Here is a 20,424-nt window from a genome sequence, read left to right as displayed (position 1 = left end):
CATAAAAAGATAAAAATAAAGAAACATAAAACCTAAAATTCATGGCTAGTCACGTCCCTAAGTTCTTCTTTGCGAATTGCGGTGTATGATGATGGTATGGTATTATGGTCGTGTGGGGGCATGGTGATGTGGGGATTTGTAGAAAGAGCTTAAAGTGCCCTATTTATACTAGAAAACCCTAAAATGTTTGATAGAAACTCTCTTAAAACAGAACAAATTCCTAAACAATTATTGACCAAACTAAGGAAGAATCATTCTTGGCTTGAGAAACACATCATCTATCTTGCACGCCAGTTTTGGGGTCATTCCAACATCTAGAAAATTTTGGGAAAATAGGAAAATCTTAGTTGTATGTCTTAAGCTTTCCAAGCATATATCTCATGTTTTTAGGAAAAATCATAAAAGACTTCAAATCTTCATTCTCTCACAACTGTGCAGTTTTGACAAAAAATGTAACTCTCACGGGATTGATTTGTTAAAAATGGAACAATTGGCTTCATGAAACATTATGAAAGTTGGACACAATGATCTTCAGCCTCTTAACTTTCTTGTTCAATTAGCCTTACATCAAAACTCCTTCAGGAAGTTAATTTATCATCAAAAGCATCCTAAGTACGTAGATTGGCTGAAATTGAGAAAAGAAAAATAACAAGGCTCTTTTAAACCAATTCCTTAACCAAACTTAAGGATTATTGACATAAATATTAGTGTTCCTTTCTTCAAGGCTAAATCACACTTTTGATCGGTGGATGGTTCATTTCAGCTAAATTTTGACATTATTCCTATAGTTTAATTAGTTTAATTGCAATCAAATCTTAACCTGCGATGGAGAAGCATTCAGGAAGACTGATGGGGATGTCAGCCAACTAGTTTGAGATGCAACATGAGTAATGTCAATGACTTTGCTTGTGATCCATTCTCAGATGTAGTGGTAGTCAATATTGATGTGTACGGTTCTAGCATAGATAGGGTTAAGGTGCATAAGGGTTGAGAAACAAAAATCAAAACTTAAAAGTTGGACGGTTCAAATCCTTAAAATATCATACATTAAATTTCATCTTAATCCTAGCTAATATTTTGATGATGCCATTGTATGATCTTCCTTATCAGGGTGTGTGCCTATGTATCACTCACTACTCACATGATGAGTGAGGAAATGAGATTATATTCTATATCACGAGTGCAATGTACGTATTTTTGTGCTTATCTCACTCCTCACGTGAATGTACTAATGTGCTTATCTCACTTCTTATTTGACAATCAACTAAAAATATTAAGGCATACTTGTCTCTCTAAAATATATGCAGTCAACTGAGTACGCAATCATTCGGTGTATAAATTTTTCTGAACAACTTCAAACTTGTAGGACTTGATCATTGCTTGTGAAACAAAGAAAAATACTAGGTAGACAAACCTAGATATTATGTCGCACAAACCTAGAATTACTCAACAAAAATACATGGTTAAAAGTGCCAAACGTGAAATGACGTAGACAAATGGAAAATAGGTAAAACTACATAGATAAAAAAAAGTGATTTGACTCATTTGAAATTATAATAATTTACAGAAATGACATCGACAACTATATAAAAACCCTATCATCTATCCACTTGTTACGCTCGAATTCATTCTTAGTTGCGATATTCCTTTGGTGTTACAAATGAGGTTGGAATTTTCTCTAAAATATTACGATTTGAATTATTTTTCTAAAATGTAACGTTATCGAAAACTTACATGGAGTTGGGCTTCTGCTTACTAATTAACCTGACCAATCCAAGTCGACTTTTACATGGGTTGGGTTGGTAATTAGCTTAGTCGGGGCTAGAAACCGACCCAGCTCTGCTCTTGCCAAGCCAGGCCCTTGAGCCAGATTAGTGGGCTTCAGTAACTGTGTCATTAGACTTTCGTGTGTCTAAGTTAAGATTTGGGCTAATTTTCCAAAGGCCCATATAACAAGCCCAAGGCCCAACATGTGGTCCAGAAAAATAAGACAAAAGGACCAGAAAAAAGAATAGCTCTCTGACACCTGGATTGACAAAGCAGAGAAGAGATTATTCTATCAAGATTATCGAATTAAGTGATCCAAACTTTTAAAATTTTATCGAATGACTCAAAATTATTAAAACTTTTAAAAGATTAAAACAGAAGGGAGTTGTTGAATGAATTTTCAAAGGTTCAGATCAATTTATTCGGTGATCTTGATGAAAGAAATTCAGAGAGAACCACTTCTCGACAAAGCGTTTTAAAGTTGAAACAGCCTGTAGTTTCGGGAGCCCCAGATCAGTAGGGCCCGCGTCGCCACGAACACGAATCTCGTTGAACAGATCGGACGGCCAGGAGTGAGCGCTGAGAGAGCTGTGGATTTAAAAGGCGAATTTCAGGTGGGGTTGGAGGTCTGAATTTTGAACCCAAGGGCGCGCAGTTTAGATCCGAGGGGCTCCTCCGTTCACGCCAAATCCAAGGTCAGGTTACTCTTCCTCCCTCATTTTCCGAGAAAATTTCAACATTTTCCTTGCAACCAAACAGAGCATGCCAATCTATTAATTTAATTTCGACATCGCCGATCTCTTCGTGTGGCATTATTCGGTTTTGGATGTAGGATCGTTTCATTTTCGTTCTAGATTTGTGAGGTTTTGTTTGGCGATCTCTCGATTGTGGATCGGGTACCTTGGGAATCTTTTCATCGTGAATATGCGGGAATTTGAATATCTAAGGATTATTTTGATGTTTCTTTTGGATTTGTGCGGTAGCTATTGGAATTTGAATTATATTATGGGAATATTACTATCTGATTTTGTTTATTGTATCTGGTTTGTGTTGTGATTCGATTAAATGTAGAACATTTGGTTTTTCATGAAAGATTTGATTTCGTAATGCGAAACAACGGAGTTTTGAGATGGTTTGGATGCCTATGACACGAAGGAGGCTCATGAATCGCGTAGATTCAAGCATTTGTATTAATTCATAACTGCCTTTTGAATAAGTCAAGTTGATCAACATATAACCGGAGTGTTATCTGGATGCAAAGTTGAATTGTTTTGCTCTAATTTATAATTGACGGGAAATCATTTTATGGTGGGTGTTTCGTCTGGTATGGTGTGAGCATTATGTTGAATGAATGAATGTACAACTTATGGTTATGGTTTGATCATTATGGTAATGATGTTACTATTTGTGTTGATTGAATTACTATACATCTGATGCCCGTGTATGTTTAGGAAATTGATGGGTGTTTCGTCTTTAGTATTTCAATTTCTCTATTGTTCATATCATGTCCCACTGTATTGCAGTTAATACGTCTCTATAGCTGGAATTAGAAAATGGCTGATGCCGAGGATATTCAACCACTCGTCTGTGACAATGGAACAGGAATGGTTAAGGTATGTTTTTATCTCCAACTCTTGATGACTAAATCTGATTCTACTCAACTTTTGTAATGCTGATCTTGTAAAGGCATACATTATCTCAATGGAAATCTTAATACTAATAGATCAATAATTATGTTGAATTCTTATCTTTTAGGCTGGATTTGCTGGAGATGATGCTCCAAGGGCAGTCTTTCCTAGCATTGTCGGCCGCCCACGTCACACTGGTGTGATGGTTGGAATGGGTCAAAAGGATGCATATGTCGGAGATGAGGCTCAGTCTAAACGTGGTATCTTGACTCTGAAATACCCCATTGAGCATGGTATTGTGAGCAATTGGGATGATATGGAGAAGATTTGGCATCACACGTTCTACAATGAACTTCGTGTGGCCCCAGAAGAACATCCAGTTCTGCTCACTGAAGCACCTCTGAACCCAAAGGCTAATCGGGAGAAAATGACCCAAATCATGTTTGAGACATTCAACGCTCCTGCTATGTATGTCGCCATCCAGGCTGTTCTTTCCCTCTATGCCAGTGGTCGTACAACTGGTAAGCAGTTTGAACAATTTCAGCATGTTGTGGATTTGAGTTGATGTCGATTCAATGACTTGAATGCAAACATCCGAGGTGCTGTTAGTTAGCCTTTAGAAGAGCTTATCTTGGAAATTGATTTGAGATCATTATTGAAGTGATCGTAATATATAGCAGGTGCAACTGTTTTCTTGAAGCATTCGAAAGAATCAAAACAAAAATTGAAGTGGTTTTTAAAATTTACGGAATGATAATTATGTGCATCTTCAATATCATTTAGACAATTTCCTTTCCGGAACTTCCGTGCAGGTATTGTTCTCGACTCTGGAGATGGTGTCAGTCACACTGTCCCCATTTATGAGGGATATGCTCTTCCCCATGCCATCCTCCGTCTTGACTTAGCAGGTCGTGACCTCACCGACGCCCTTATGAAAATTTTGACCGAGCGTGGCTATTCCTTCACCACCACAGCTGAGCGAGAAATTGTCAGGGATATGAAGGAGAAGCTTGCATACATTGCCCTTGATTATGAACAGGAGCTTGAAACTTCCAAGACAAGTTCTTCTGTTGAGAAGAGCTATGAGTTGCCTGATGGGCAGGTGATCACCATTGGTGCTGAGCGCTTCCGCTGCCCAGAAGTACTCTTCCAGCCATCCATGATTGGAATGGAAGCTGCAGGCATTCACGAGACCACATACAACTCTATCATGAAGTGTGATGTCGATATTAGGAAAGATTTGTATGGAAACATTGTCCTCAGTGGTGGTTCTACCATGTTCCCTGGCATTGCTGACAGAATGAGCAAGGAAATCACAGCTTTGGCACCTAGCAGCATGAAAATCAAGGTTGTTGCTCCACCCGAGAGGAAGTACAGTGTCTGGATTGGTGGATCCATCCTTGCATCTCTTAGCACTTTCCAGCAGGTATGCAAATTTAGTATACGTGACACCGATTATGATTACACACTCACTTGGCACGTCATCTTAGAAATGTGCATAATCTTTATCATTTGGAAAGGCACCCTGCTCGCATTAACAAATCATATGATACGCTGTTTTCCCAATCTCTCTCCCAAAACCAAATAGCGATTTCTTCAGTTTCTTGTACAATTATTCCATTAGTTCATACTAATCGAGTGTTAATGTTTATACTTGGAACGCAGATGTGGATTGCCAAGGCCGAGTATGATGAATCTGGCCCATCAATTGTACACAGGAAGTGTTTCTAATTCTGTGGGATGGGGATCGCTAGAAGCGTGATTTCCAGTCTGTTTCGGATAGCAATTGCAGCTCGCAAGTATTTACTCTTACCTTTGCTTCTCTCAAAATTTTCTGTGTCCAGTGTTGTTGAAACAATGAACTACGAGATGTGGAGGTTATGGCCGAGAGTTGAACTCTTTAGCTGTTATTTTCTGTATTAACCGTTGAACAGTGTTAGTTCAATGCTAAAAGCCTCTGCCATTTATTAATTTTTGCTCCTCCCCACCTTTCTGATTGAAATTCTAATTTGCCATTAAATTCTTAAGGGCCTCTCTGTTTATTTAATAAATTAATGTTTCTCTATTTTTCTGTAGTGGGTTCTGCTATTTCCCCAGATGAATTGAAGTGTAATTTAATAAGCTCATACCCTCTTTAAGTTTTATGTAAATGCTTCTGTTGCTTTGATTTCATCTCAAAGTTTCCTAAAGCATTTGCCCACCTTAACTTCAAACCCTAGGCAAAAGTTGATGATGTTGCGCATAACAAAGAAAACGACTCATGGAATATGCTTGGGTTAGTTGTCCATGATCGAGTGAGAGGCATCTCGTAGCTTATGCATGTTGTGTTTATAATGCATTACTAGTTGATCACAATACCAACGAGATGTCTCCCACTTGGGCATGCAATGGCGGAGCGAGCAGAGCGTTATTGGTTGTCCTTTAACTTCAACAACTTCAAAAACTTTATGTATATTTGTTTGCGTATTGTATTTGACCCATATAAACAGCCAATACAAATTAAATTACAATCTCCTCCTTCTATTTTATTCGATCATATTTGTTTTTATTTTCTCTCTTCTTGCGTGCGACTTTGTTGTGCACACCATGTGTTAGTTGATAAGTCTTGGAAGTCTTTAACACTACTCCACATAATTCTACATTCAATTTCGACAAACCTCTACAAAAATAGTGGTCGACATATGTCAGCATAAACTTTTGGTACATGTTGACATGATTGACAGTTACCTACTAAGTGATTGACGAAATGGTCCAAAAATTAGTTTTTGATTAACATGATGAACCTATTATTTGAAAATGTTAGCTCCGTCACAACGCACATGGACGTGTTGGGTTTTCCATATCGACGGGATGTCATATTTTGAGATTGATCAATTGATTAGCTGGAAATAGATTTATGATTATTTGATGAATATCCAAATATAAGAAAGAAAAAGAAACATAATTAGCGACATTCACGGGTCGAACGAGAGACTTAACAAGGTGGCCCATTGGTTTTACTTTGGTGCCTTGAGGTAATAGCCGTTACATTTAAATACTATACATGTAAAGAATTTTCATTTACGGATACTGGTTGGGTAGAATCTTCAAAGTCCAACTGATTAGAAATGATACGAGTCTATGATATTGACAATTGCTTTGCCTATAAGGCTTGAGAATCTTTTGACTTGAATAAGATGATACAACACGCGTTATAATATAATTGAATGATAAAATTGATGTCTCACATTAGCTTATTTTTTGACATTTTTTCACTTATATTATGACACGTGGTTGTTTCGACCCAATATTTTCGTTTAATTGAGACTATTGGATGAGTATTAATTTTTTCTGAATATTACTACCTTTCTTAATTATCGCAGTAATTATCTTAAAGAAATATATTATAAATTATAAAATATTATGCGAAAAATATAAAGTGACAGAGAGATCCCACTTTTAAAAGGAGATGGATTGTCTGCCCTCCCATTTCCATACTCTCCTCATACCCTCCTGTTTGTTCCATGCCCTCTTATGATGTGTGGTCACGGTTAAGCCACATCAACATTTATATTCCTATTAATTTTTGTTTTTTTATTTCTATAAAAATTAATATAAAATATTGACGTACCTTGTCCATAATCACACATCTTAAAAAGACATGAAGAAAGTACGAAAATAAAAAGGCAAACAATCCACCTCTCTTTTAAAATTCTCCTCGTCATTTCTCTGAAAGTATTATCCAAACTCAACAACATTCAAAATCATGATTTGGGCGAAAACTTGATCGGATGATGTAGGGTGAAGATGATGAGGTAAAATGGTGGGACACGTGTGAGGCTTTTAACGAGGCAAGAAACCTTCACGAAGGTTTGAAGTTATTTGCCAGTCACTAGATTATGTCGTCCACCAATTGGCGGTGTCGTGGGTCCATTCAGAAGATAATATTTTTAGATATTATTTTAAGCGAATTCGTTACACACCGCATCATTTTTACAACGTGGCCATCAAGGATATTGTTATAAAAGGAGGTTTAACAAAACATTTTTGGTATTGTTTACTTTTAAAGAAAAATCATATTTATACATTTCTCTGTTATTATTCATTATACTTTTAAAAATGGCTTTTTCATTAAAAGGAGAATTTTTTTTTGAACTTTTCATTAGTTTTCCTTATTATAAAAAGAGAAGGTTGGACCTTCAAACACTTTGCACAAAATCTCATTATACACGCCTTCTCTCATCTTTGAGGAATCACTAACTCTCTTAACTTCGTTAGCACGTCTTTAGTTTGAATTAATAATAGTTTGGATTAACAACCCTATGTTGGCAAACCTTTTCGGCGAAATGAGGTGTTACGGGGTTATTTAAGTGTTTGGCACATTGAAAACCAAACCCTTATTTGGACTTCATGGTAGCTAGCAACCTTATATTCAGGTTCTAAACTCTGATTCAAAAGTTAGAAGCGCATCCGACACTACCACCACATTGGTCCTACTCATCCGCCGAAGTGTTTGGCACCTTGAAAATCGAACCCTTATTTGGACTTCACTGTCTTTAGGTTATAGAATTCAGAGGCCGATACGTGTTTCTCTCTCGATTGCGTTCGCTCGGATACAGAAATCAGAAGCACATGCAACATCACCATCATATTTGTTGTTCATGTTTAGTGGCGAGTTGGCACGTCCACATTTACTAAGAGGACTTGGTAAGGCTTGATAGCTGTTAGGTTAACACTGGTGGGTACACTGAAAAATAAGAATCAAGGAATGATTTGTTTTCTTTGTTATACGCCACTTATTTGATGCTAACTAATTGATTTGACTAATGTTATGAAAATATAGATTTGAGGGTTTACCGTACTTTTTCAAGTAAACGTAAATTAAAGAATCAAAAGATGCTCATGAAGATGCTCTCACGTTTTTAATTTTAAAAATTTTAAACAATCTTTGACTGAAAGCAGAAGAACAAAGAAAATGAGTGAAGATCGTCGTCGGATTCTTTTGTATGGATTTTGAAAATATTTAAATTATATTTGTTTATTATACATTATATAGTTAGAGATCATTATAATTTTTTTTATTTAAAATTGAATATAAATAATATATGATAAAAATTGAACACATGATATACGATAAATGAATGTGATTAGGAGATTCCGTGAGAATCCTACGAGGATCCTATCTCAAAGAAAATCTCTTCCCCACTCCACCGTCAACATTTTCCCGTGTCACTGTTAAATCAGCACAAAAGGTTAAGCCTCCCTTGGAAACGAGAACTCCCTACAGATCCCTACAAAATCCACGAAATCTCACTCCTGTAATCATCAGTTCCAAATTTTACATATGACCCTCCCACCTGCACCCCAACAACACCGGCACCCACATTCCTCAAACCCCAACTCCGCGACCAGCAGCGGAGCTGCTTCCTCCTTACCCTTCCATTTCCATGGAGCTCGTACAGCCTTCATATCCGCACCATGGCCCGGTGGCTGAATCCCCTTCTGGGTTCTCTTCTCCGGTGAGTTTCCGACGTGGGTTTGACCGGCCTGCGACTTCCTCCTCTCAGTCTCAGTTGCCCGAGGTTTGTGAAGAAGGTGGTGGTGGTGACAAGGTGCACGTGGCGGTTGGGAAGTCTGTGGAGAAAGCTTTGAGCTTGCTTCGTTGGACGTTCAAGCACTTTGGCTGTAATGAAATTTGTATACTTCATGTTCATCAGCCATCTCCGCTCATTCCCACTCCCTGTAAGTCTCTCTCTCTAACAAGACTAGTGTTCTGGTGAAATGGCTCCAGATTATTCTCTCTGTTTTGGTGAAAAAGGTTCTAAAGTTTCATGATTTATGAATTTCTTTCACAGTATGCATATAGGGGTCTTCCAGTTTTTTCCTGAATTCAGAAAATGTTATGAAACAATTTGAAAATGTGACAAAAATTGACCCATTAATGTGTTGTGGATGGAATGTGAATTATTTTCTGTTTGCATTTGGGAAAACAAAAGGGTTCTTATGACAGTGTAAAATCTCGCAAAACTTATTCAATTCTCATTTCCAGGCATTTGCTAAGCAGTTTGAGACCCTTTCTCTTCGTCTTTGAAGACTTTGATTTCTTTGAAATTGTATGTCATTCATGATTACAATGATTTTGCAGTAGGAAAACTACCTGCAAGTCAGGCAAATGACGAGGTGCTAACGGCTTTCAGGAGGGAGGAAAGGGAACGGAAAATGGAGCTTTTGCAAAATTATTTGAGGGCTTGCTCTAGAGCAAAGGTGTGTGCTTTGTGCCCTTATGTTTTTGTCTTTTAATTTATAAATCAATCTTTATTTTTAGTGTTTGACTGTCTTAACTATTATAAATTGAAGTCCTCGTGTTTATCAAAGTTTTAAGAAAGATCGCTACTCATAATCATGATGTTTCCTTATATTTGGTAGAACCTTGATTTCTTCCACTACTGAATTTTACCAGTACCTTTTGAGTTTAGCTAACCAGTTCTCTAGTTTTTAGCTTCATGAACAAGGCTTTTCTGCCTTGCGTATTATTTTTGTTTCATCGGGACTCAATATATTATGTGTTGATAGTTCAATATTTGTGTAGAATTGTCTCAAAAGTGTCCACATTTCGTGAAATGACAATTGCATAATAACTGAATACAAATTGTGTATCTAACTATATTACTGCAACCATTTACTTTCCAGGTTAAAGCAAGCACTGTTATGGTTGAAGCTAATGAAATTCATAAAGGAATTGTAGAGTTGGTCAACAATAATGGGGTTAGGAAGCTTGTTATGGGAGCGGTACCAGAAGAGTAAGTGGTGCATAATAAGGTTCCACTGTAAGTCTAATGGTTTGCTCTTGAAAGTTAAGATAATTATAAAAAAAACACAATTAGGTCGTATACCGTGGTCTCTGTAAAGTTGTGAATCACTCAGACATGAACGTGGCTATCCAGCTTATTTGTACTGCAGTGAAAAAAATTGGATATCGAAGAGCCTCCTTTGGTAAAAATGTATTTGGGAACTGATTCTGCTATGGTCCAGTTCATCCCTCCTCCCTTAGGGTAGGCAAATGAGGCCTACAATATTTCACCCCCAGCAAAAGCCCTGCCTTCTGTCCAACCATGCATGCATCATCTTAGAAAATAAAATAAAATTATGTTTACTTAAACCCCAATACGTGACATCGTTTCAAGTGCTTTAATATAAAATGCTGAGGTATGAAACTAGTGACATGTGGGTCTTAAGTGTTTTTTGTTGACTTAAGATGTGTATGTATCAGCAAACTTTGTCTTGTTTTTTGTTTTATGTACAAATAATTATTCTGTCAAGTTTATGTATTAAGGGACCTATTTAAGAACTTACCTTGTGCTCCCACACTCTCAAAGCCAGCTTTTTGCAAGGGAGTGGTCCAGGGATCAACTCCTACTCCAGTAAGTAGGAGTTGGTGTCTAATTGAACCGGCCCTTGGTGTCTACGTTTTGTTTTCTAAATATTTTCTTTGTCATACTAACACAATGGAAAGTAAGTTTTCCTGGTTTTGTTGTTATGAAACTTGAATGTTATATATCTTTTGCAACTGCAAGATTTGTTATTGTATTATATAGTAGCATAGTATGCCTTCCTAATATTGTACTATAGTTGCATGAAGGTGAAAAAGAGCTCCAGCAAAGCAAGTTATGTAGCCAAATGTGCTCCATTGTTCTGTGAAATACGGTTTATCAACAAAGGGAAACATGTCTGGACGAGAGATGCTTCAGATGGCCAAAGTTCTCCGACCTCATGTAGGCAACTGCAGATTGCACCTGCAGAAATTTTGAGTTGTAAATCATTTCAAAATAGAGAGAATGCAGAAATCCACAAAGAATTGGCTGCATCACCAACCTTAGCTTGTTCTTCAAATACGTGCTTACCCTACAGTATTCATAATTCAACTAGTACAGGTTCTAGCTCTGGTTCAGGATATAATTTTGCTGAGGGAAGAATGCCTTCAGATTCTGATTTAAACATTGAGGAACAGAGCTTATGCCGTATGCTTACGGAAGCTACACTAGAAGCCGAGGCATCAAGGGACAAGGCATTTGCAGAGCTATCGAAGCGCAAAAGTTTAGAATCAGAAGCTATGAATGCTATCAACAAGGTAACTGCGAGTTGATGTTGCAGCTTAAGAACTAACGTTTTTGGTATTATGATTCCTAGAAATTGCGTTACATGATCCATTTCAAGAGTGCTACACTCAAAATAAATTTGTGTAATGCAATGAAGGGATCTTTCTCAGTACTTTCAAGTAATAACTGTGAGTGCGAATCTAAAAATAAATTTGTGTTACGCATTTAAGGGAACTTCTCAATACTTTCAGAAGATTAGTAAGCACGCATTGCTGATTAAGAATTTCTTGGCGAATAAGATATTTGAAACATTTTATATTTGGGTTATAACTACATATATAACGATCTTGAAAGCTATGTTATAATGAAATAATTTATTCATTAATCTTGTTATTCCTAACTCACAATTGTGTTTCTCTGTTTCAGGCCAAGGCATTTGAGTTAGCCCGTGGCCGAGAAGTTAAACTTAGAGAAGAGGCTGAGGACGCCTTGAGAATCACGATTGAGGAACAACAAAAACTCTTGGAAGAGAAGGAAGAAATTAGTGGTGAGATAAGCAGGGCCATGAGAAATATTGCCCTTCTAGACAGCCGAGCACAGGAAGCAAGTCGAAGGTTTGATGAAGCTTCTGGGGAAGTGAAGCAAATTCAGACTTCGATTGCAACTCTTCAGCAGGAAAAACAATGTATTCAACGACAAAAGGTGGAAGCCCTTCACTGGATTGAGCGGTGGAGGAATCATAGACAAGCTGGAGCCGCAAACTGCAATGCGCTCATTGGGTTTGTTGAAGAGCTGCCGAAATTAGCAGAATTCTCATTGTCAGATTTGCAGACTGCAACGTGCAATTTTTCTGAGAGCTTTAAAATTGGGCAGGGAGGATATGGTTGTGTTTATAAGGGGGAAATGCTGGGGAGAACTGTCGCCATAAGGAAATTGCATCCACACAACTTGCAAGAACAAGCTGAGTTTCAACAAGAGGTCTCTCTCTCTCTCAGCTATATATGTCAAATTGATGGAGTGATTAATAATACGTCAATGACACTTCAAAGATGCTCATTTTTGTTTTCTTTGTGCTTGCAGGTACAAGTTCTTGGAAAATTACAGCATCGTCACCTTGTGACCTTGCTTGGTGTTTGTCCAGAAGCCTGGTCGCTTGTATACGAATACTTATCAAATGGGAGTCTGCAAGACCATCTTTTCAGGAAAAGCAATATTTCTCTGGTGCCATGGAAGACCCGAACACGGATAATTGCTCAAATCTCTAGTGCCCTTTGCTTCTTGCACTCCTCTAGACCTGAAAAGATTGTCCATGGTGATTTGAAGCTGCAAAACATACTACTAGATTCTGAACTCAACTGCAAGATTTGTGATTTTGGGATTTGCAGGCTGGTCACTGAAGACAATCTTTACTGTCGAAGTTTCCGCCGGGGAACTGAGCCAAAGGGTGCTTTTCGTTACACAGATCCAGAGCTGCAGAGAGTCGGGGTCCTGACGCCCAAGTCTGATATTTATTCCTTTGGGCTGATCATTCTGCAGTTAGTCACCGGACGGCCTCCAGTTGGCTTAGCAAGTGAGGTGCGCAAGGCAGTTTTAGGTGGAAATTTGGCATCGATTATAGATTCCTCAGCCGGAGAATGGTCTATATCTGTGGCAGCGCGATTGGTAGACCTTGGTTTGCAATGCTGTGAATTGAATAGTAGGGAAAGACCAGAGCTTACGCCAGCTTTTGTGAGGGAATTGCAGCAGCTACATGCCTCTGAAGAGCGACCAGTACCATCTTTTTTCTTGTGTCCGATCCTTCAGGTGAGTGATACTAATAACCTCGTTTGCTGATTGTTCCAAATTCTAGTAACCCTCGGATTCAATTTGGGTTTTGCTCTCTAATTCATGGTGTTGCAAAGCTCTATACGTAGATTTAGTTTTACGGTAACTTCAGAACTTATCACAAGTAAAAATTTTAGATCATCCATATGAAGACTTCAGACTACGGTTTTGTACTTGTGAACAAGGCTCGTGAAGTACCACCTATGCACCAAAAAGCTCCGAACTTTTAACTTGAATACAAGAACTAAGGTGGTAAACGACTTCCAAACTGACAGATTTTTCGTTGTTTTCAGGAAATAATGCATGACCCGCAGTTGGCAGCTGATGGCTTCACGTACGAAGGTGAAGCTTTGCGTGGATGGTTACAAAATTGTCGCGAGACTTCTCCAATGACCAATTTGAAATTGAGTCACTTGCATCTCACTCCCAACGATGCCTTACGCCTTGCAATTCAAGATTGGCTTTGCAAGACTTGAAATCTCACTACTTTCATGTATGTATGTATGTAGGTATGTATGTTGTCGCTATATCATTTACATGTTCAGATTTTTGTTGTAACCATTGTATTTCTATATCATGCAATGATAGGGAAAGTGCTTGTTGTATAAAAGCTACAAAAATTGAAAGCATTGTAAAGTTAAGCAGATTAGTTTTCTAATGTTACAGTGTAAATTTACTAAATTTGAGAAATATCAAGATAGAATATATTTAGTCATAATCTTAGACGTTCACTCATGCAAAAAACTGTGCGGGTGAGCAAAGCTCTTACTAATATTTCAAGATAACATAATATTTGAGTTGCACACGATAATAGGAACAATAAAAACCCAACCAAGTAGCCCATTCAACATGCCAGTGGAAGCGGTTTGCAGGTACTTTTTCGTTGTAACGGGTAGGTCCGAGAAACTATTAGACTAACGATGTACACAATACTTGATTTCTCGATGTAGATACTACAATAGTTGGTTCTGGTCCTTTAAAGACTACGAGTGTAATAGGAGCATTCGTTGACAAATGAGTGCATTAAGTTGCAGCAAGCAATGAAGCAGCACTTAGATTGTGCGTTTCATTGAAGGGATGTGCATCCTCAGCAGAAATTTCAACCCTAGACACATCTTTCTCACCATCCAAAAGTGGGTTAGACTCTCCCTTGCAGCAGCATCTCTCCAAATCGTCCTTGTTTGGAACCATGTTTTCTTTAAAACTTGTTCGAGCTTCGGGTTTCTCTACTTCATCGTTGACAGCCACAACGATCGCAATGCTTTCGTTGCTTCGCTTTGATTCTTCAACTTTCTTAGTAAAATTTTTGACGTCAGATGATGGAAACTGATTCTCCTGGTTTTCGTCGTCACTGAAGAGAGATTGAGACTTAGACCTTCCATATGTTTGAAATGATGATTCTCTTAAAATCCCTTGTGCTGAAGAGCCAGATGATCTTTGGCAGAAACTCCCAAACCCTTGAATCCCTCTGGTTAGCTTCCTAGCTTTGTCTCTCTCCTCTTTGAGAAGAGGTCCTTTCTCTAGCAGCTTCAAAATTCTCCCGGACTTCTTTCTAAGAGCAAGACCCCAATTGAATCTGCATTTTAAATATTTAGACCCCTCGCAAATTAATCGTACGCAAAGTCATGCTGCACTCCTCCCGTTCACAAAATGAACGAGAAGATTTTCAGAATGACTATGTTATAGAGTGCTAATAACAGTTCTCGAGAATTTTATCAGAATTACGTACCCTTTCTCAGCTATATGCTGAAAGCTTCCCATCTGTTGAATAACATCTTTGCCAACCTCAAACTCAACTGCAACGCTTTCTGGTCCATGAGTCAGCAAATGCTCAACCACAATCAGAGAATTGTAGGAGACCCTCCAGTTCTTCCTTTCAAACTTCACTAATCTGAAAACGAAATTATAAAAGCATAGATTAATTCACCAAGTTTTCATAATAATAAATCTGGAGGGAAAAAAAGTGTAGTGATTTCCGGGCTTCTCTTTTCTTCCGCATGCACTCCACCCTATTTTTCTAGTCTTAGGATCGAAAAAACCAAAGGAGAATCAATGGACGTAAAAAAGGGGAGTGCGGAAGGAGAAAATCGTACGAAAAATGAAAGCGAAAGAAAGGGAGAAAACCCAGAAACCTTTTGTGCAAAATCTCCACAATTCTTGTGTAATCTTCGAGTTCAAAAGCAGCCTTTGAAATTGAACCCAAAGTCCTTGTGTCTGGAGACAATGGATTCCCATTTGTAGCTTCTTCAGTCAATCTTGACACGTTAAACGCCAAGCAAAAAGTTCATCACATCAGAATCCAAAGCCACAACAAGTTCCTTCAAAAGCAGACCAACAAAAAACTACAAATCCCATCTCACTTAGTTCAACAAATAAACCATAAAAATGAGAGGATGCGGATATTCTAATCTTATCCAAACTACGAGCAGACAGATTCAAACTTGGCTGCAGAAGAGGAGTCCGAGCACGCTGCTCTAGTCAACTTAGCTACACACCATAGAAAATATTGATTGAAACTTACAGTTGCGCTGGTGTAACATCTGTGAGGACTAGTCTTGCAGTCTTGATCTTCTCCTTGAAGAAGAAAGAAGCTTGTTTCTTGAACTCATGAAATGAAGGTGCCCCATTGTTGCTGCTGCTGATATTGTTGCTTAAGATTGACATGTCTGAGTTTCCCAGTTGAAAAAAATGAGAGGAAAGAGAGAAGAAGATGAAAGTTTTGCAGACCAGTTTGGTGTTAGATTAGACCAAGTAAAGAAATTAAGGCTCAACTAGCTAATTACCAAATTAATTATAATTTGAATATAACACATAATTTCTAACAAATAAAGTGAGGTGACACTTGCATATGTAATCAAATGGGAAGAATGAGGTACAAATTTCAATTGTTTAAGTTAATTAATTGGAGAGGGTGTTTACCGGGGGAGAAGATTTCAAAGTTTAAAATGTTGAGTGATGTAGCAACCAACATGAGAATGTCAGATATGTCAAGGCAGTTTGCATTGAAATTTCCAAACATTGTTTAAGTTAATTCTGCACACGTCTGTTTAGTTAAGTTTACCATAATTGTATACTCTATTCACAGTATTTGAATTCAAATTCTTTTACCGTAATTTAGATGACTCTAATATAATTAAAAATATCTTTGTCAAAAAAGTTAAATTTAGTCGTTGGAGATTTAAATTGTATAAAAAGTAATGAGGTCTGAAGTCAACATCTGCTGTTTTGTCTACGTGCATTAGTGCACAACGGGCGGAGTCTTTGTTTGAATTTGTAGTGGTCGGTCAGATTCATACTATTTGATTTTTTTTTTTATTATTATTATTTTTTTTTTTGTCAAAGATAAATTTTATTAAATTCTAATAGAAACGTTTACATCTTCTGCATGAATATTAAAAAGAAATTCAGGATCATAAGCATCCCACAAGAACAAACCACCACGTGAGGTAGCATAGGAAGCCACTACATGGGTAGCGAGGTTGCCACTCCGCTCAACATTCATAAACTTCACCTCCCTAATCTAAGATGCCAAATTTTGAATATAAAAAATGAAGCATTCCCCATTTATCATGCTGATAAGAGATAAAGCATCAGACTCTTATCTTTACCATCTCATAATGCATGTCCCTACATATCACCAAAGTTGCACAAATTGCAGCCGCTTCCACCATAGCGCATCATTGAAAAACTCACCTCCCCACCAGCCATCTACAAAAGTCCCGCAAAATCTCGCACCACCCATCCATGGCCACCTAACATTGATTTTGTAAAATATGGAAGAGAATGCCTTGTTTTCTTATTACTTTCTCTACAAGATTACAAGTATATATATACATGATACAAGTGTATAGGTAGGACAAGGTAGGTCGGCTATAGGACGGCTAGACGGCTGTAGGACGGCTTGACGCTTGACGGTTGTAGGACGGCTTGTCTGTCGGCTTGTCCGTCCAATAGAAAGAATAATAATATTTTCTTAATACTCCCTCTCAAGTTGGAGAGTGAATATCGTGAACTCCTAACTTGTCGCGTAGAGTCACAAACTGATCCTTTCCTAAAGCTTTTGTAAACACATCTGCTAGCTGAAACCGAGTAGGAATATGTGAAGGACTAATCATTCCAGCTTGCAGTTTTTCTCGTACAATATGGCAGTCAATTTCAATGTGTTTTGTACGTTCATGGAAAACCGGATTAGCGGCAATGTACAAGGCCGCTTGATTATCACAGTACAATGGTGTTGGAGCTACCTGTGGTACCTTTAGATCTTGTAAAATATATCGTAACCAAGTTAGCTCCAAGCATGTATTGGCCATAGCTCGATATTCGGCTTCTGCTGATGATCTAGAGACATTGGTTTGTTTCTTGGATCTCCATGAGATAAGAGAATTTCCAAGAAAAATGCAGTATCCGGTAACTGATCTTCTTGTGGCACGACAACCTCCCCAATCTGAATCACAGAATGCTTTCAAGGCAAGATTGTTAGAGGCGGGAAACAGCAAACCTTGACCAGGTGTACCTTTGATGTATCTAAGGATCCGTAAGGCAGCATCCCAATGTGTTTTTCGAGGTTGATTCATGAATTGACTAAGTGTTCGGACGGAGTAAACTATATCCGGCCTTGTGACAGTGAGATAAATTAACCTGCCAATCAATCTTCTGTACTTGGTTGGGTCATTGAGTAACTCTCCATCTGTGGGGGTGAGCTTGAGATTTTGTTCCATCGGAAACTTGTCTGGCCGTGCACCTGTGAGTCCTGAGTCTTGCAAAATATCTAGTGCGTATTTTCTTTGAGACATGAAAATACCTTTCTTTGAACGTGAAAACTCAATGCCTAAGAAATACTTCAAATTTCCAAGGTCTTTGATGCGGAAGCGTTTGAGAAGAAACATTTTAAGGTGATTCATTTCTTCAAGATCATTGCCTGTGAGAAGTATGTCATCAACATATATAAGGACTACAGTAAATGAAGTACCTTGTGCCTTAGTGAAGAGAGAGTAATCAACTTTCGATTGACTGTAACCAGCTCTCCGAATGGTTTCTGAAAAGGTAGAAAACCAGTTTCTTGAAGCCTGTTTGAGTCCATAGAGAGATTTGTTGAGTCGACACACAAGGTTCTCCCCCTGTCGGCGAAGGCCAGGAGGAGGCTCCATGTAAACCACTTCCTGCAGGTCACCATGAAGGAAGGCATTTTGGACATCTAATTGGTGGATATACCAATAACGGGCTGATGCAATAGTAAGAAGACACCGTAGGGTGGTGAGTTTGGCAGTCGGAGAAAAGGTTTCGTGATAGTCAACACCCTCAACCTGAGTATAACCCTTGGCGACAAGGCGAGCTTTGTATCGCTCAATGGTGCCGTCGGACTTGTATTTGATTTTGTAGACCCATTTGCAGCCGATGGGTTTATGACCAAGAGGCAGTGGAACCACACTCCATGTGTTATTTTGTTGCAAAGCTTCTAATTCGACATGCATGGCCTGTGTCCAATGAGGATTTTGGATGGCTTGAGCATAGGAAGTGGGCTCGGTAGGACCTGTGATGTTAGCTAGAAAAGCAGAATGGGAAGGAGAGAAACGAGAATAGGAGAGGAAATCAGAGAGAGGATAGCGAGTACCTGAAGGACAAGGCGTCAGGGTAGATGGACTGACGTGGTTGGACATGTGGTAGTCTTTATGCCATGCCGGAGGGTGCGTAGGACGGGTAGAGTGTCGGGAAGGTGCTACGGTGGGCTGAGGAGATGGTGGGATGGCAAGTGGTAACGGGCCAGCGGAAGTGGGTGAGGGAGGAGGGGATTCAATGTGGGGTTGGGATGTAGGAGGCACATGGCCTGAGTCAGGTGTGGTCGGGGCAGTTAGTGGGCGGGAGTTGATTGGATCATCAGGTGGGGCAAAAGGCAGCAGGTCTGATGGGTGGGGAGGGTGTGTGTGGCCTGGTGGTTCAGGAGAATGTGCGGAATGTGAAGCATAGGGAAATGTGGTTTCGTGAAAGTGTATATCACGGCTGACAAAAAATGTATGAGTATCCAAATCAAAAAGTTTATAACCCTTTTGACCATGAGGGTAGCCAACAAAAATGCAACGTTTGGCACGAGTGTCAAATTTATGTGTGTGATGAACAACAGTAGCATAACAGAGGCAACCAAAAACCCGCAAATGAGTGAGTGGTGGCGGTCGGTGGTACAAAAGTTCAAAAGGTGATTTATTAGAGAGTAATGGTGATGGGAGACGGTTAATGAGATAGACAGCTGTCAAAACACATTCACCCCAAAATGAGAGAGATAAGTGGGATTGGAAGCGGAGGGCACGAGCAACAGTGAGAATGTGACGATGTTTGCGTTCGACAACTCCATTTTGTTGTGGAGTGTAAACACATGTGCGTTGATATTCAATGCCATTGGTTTGAAAAAATGATTTCATGGATAAAAATTCTAGCCCATTATCAACTCGGATTGCCTTAATGTTGGCATGAAATTGTGTGTGGACAAAGGATATGAAGGTTTGCAAAAGTTGTTGTGTTTGAGATTTAAATTGCATAAGAAATATCCATGTGCATCTAGTAAAATCATCTACAATGGTAAGAAAGAATCTAGCCCCTGAATGTGTGGGAATTTTGTGTGGGCCCCAAATATCACAATGTAATAAATCGAAAGCAGCATGAGTTGAAATTGAACTTAAAGAAAAAGGAAGTCTGGTTTGTTTGGCCATAGGACAAATGCCACAATTATTATCAAAAGATAAATTACTTGAAGACAATAATGGAGATACTAATTTAAGACGAGAAGGAGAAGGATGGCCAAGACGCATGTGCCATAAGTTGGAACGTTGTGAGACTTGGCAAGAAACTGGTGTCCTCTGTACTGGGGACATGTAATAAAGACCACCACGTTGTTTACCCGAGCCAATCATCTTCCTTGTAGCCAAGTCCTGCAAGACACAAAAGGTGGGAAATAGTATAACACAACAATTTAGAGAATCAGTGACTTTGCTGGCAGACATGAGGTTTAAACGGAATGAGGGGACACATAAAACATTATTTAAAGTGATGTCAGAATTAAATTGTATTGTGCCAGTGGAAGTGATTGGGGCGGTAGAACCCGTAGGTAAATTGACTATGGGTGTAGGCGATGAATTTGT

The 20,424-nt window shown here is 38.7% G+C and overlaps 3 protein-coding genes across 4 annotated transcripts; 2 read left to right on the top strand and 1 right to left on the bottom strand.

The window, feature by feature from the left end:
- The first annotated feature begins 2,182 nt into the window (after positions 1 to 2,182).
- Positions 2,183 to 5,366, top strand: LOC137741697 (actin). 2 transcript variants are annotated; one of them, XM_068481406.2, is made up of 5 exons: positions 2,183 to 2,462; positions 3,291 to 3,380; positions 3,523 to 3,916; positions 4,208 to 4,821; positions 5,061 to 5,366. In XM_068481406.2, exons 2-5 carry the CDS (start codon positions 3,321 to 3,323, stop codon positions 5,124 to 5,126), a joined length of 1,134 nt encoding a protein of 377 aa, XP_068337507.1. In that variant the 5' UTR covers positions 2,183 to 2,462; positions 3,291 to 3,320; the 3' UTR covers positions 5,127 to 5,366. The 2 variants fall into 2 exon arrangements, with proteins under 2 accessions (XP_068337507.1, XP_088535747.1); XM_088679621.1 differs by lacking the exon at positions 2,183 to 2,462 and adding an exon at positions 2,577 to 2,663.
- Positions 5,367 to 8,459: 3,093 nt separating this feature from the next.
- Positions 8,460 to 13,975, top strand: LOC137742412 (U-box domain-containing protein 33). The gene is made up of 7 exons (XM_068482272.2): positions 8,460 to 9,116; positions 9,520 to 9,638; positions 10,065 to 10,174; positions 11,004 to 11,502; positions 11,897 to 12,448; positions 12,551 to 13,273; positions 13,588 to 13,975. The coding sequence occupies exons 1-7, from the start codon at positions 8,822 to 8,824 to the stop codon at positions 13,768 to 13,770; spliced, it is 2,481 nt and encodes an 826-aa protein (XP_068338373.2). The 5' UTR covers positions 8,460 to 8,821; the 3' UTR covers positions 13,771 to 13,975.
- LOC137741324 (epsin-3) lies at positions 13,976 to 16,366 on the bottom strand. The gene is made up of 5 exons (XM_088679882.1): positions 16,214 to 16,366; positions 15,816 to 15,960; positions 15,427 to 15,549; positions 15,024 to 15,185; positions 13,976 to 14,870 (listed from the first exon to the last, which is right to left on the bottom strand). The coding sequence occupies exons 1-5, from the start codon at positions 16,311 to 16,313 to the stop codon at positions 14,318 to 14,320; spliced, it is 1,083 nt and encodes a 360-aa protein (XP_088536008.1). The 5' UTR covers positions 16,314 to 16,366; the 3' UTR covers positions 13,976 to 14,317.
- Positions 16,367 to 20,424: the final 4,058 nt, after the last annotated feature.

Source organism: Pyrus communis, chromosome 11 (genome assembly GCF_041283825.1).
Source record: "Pyrus communis isolate YQ-2024b chromosome 11, ASM4128382v1, whole genome shotgun sequence".
Lineage (NCBI taxonomy): Eukaryota > Viridiplantae > Streptophyta > Magnoliopsida > Rosales > Rosaceae > Pyrus > Pyrus communis.
This window is presented reverse-complemented; position numbering and strand designations above follow the sequence as displayed.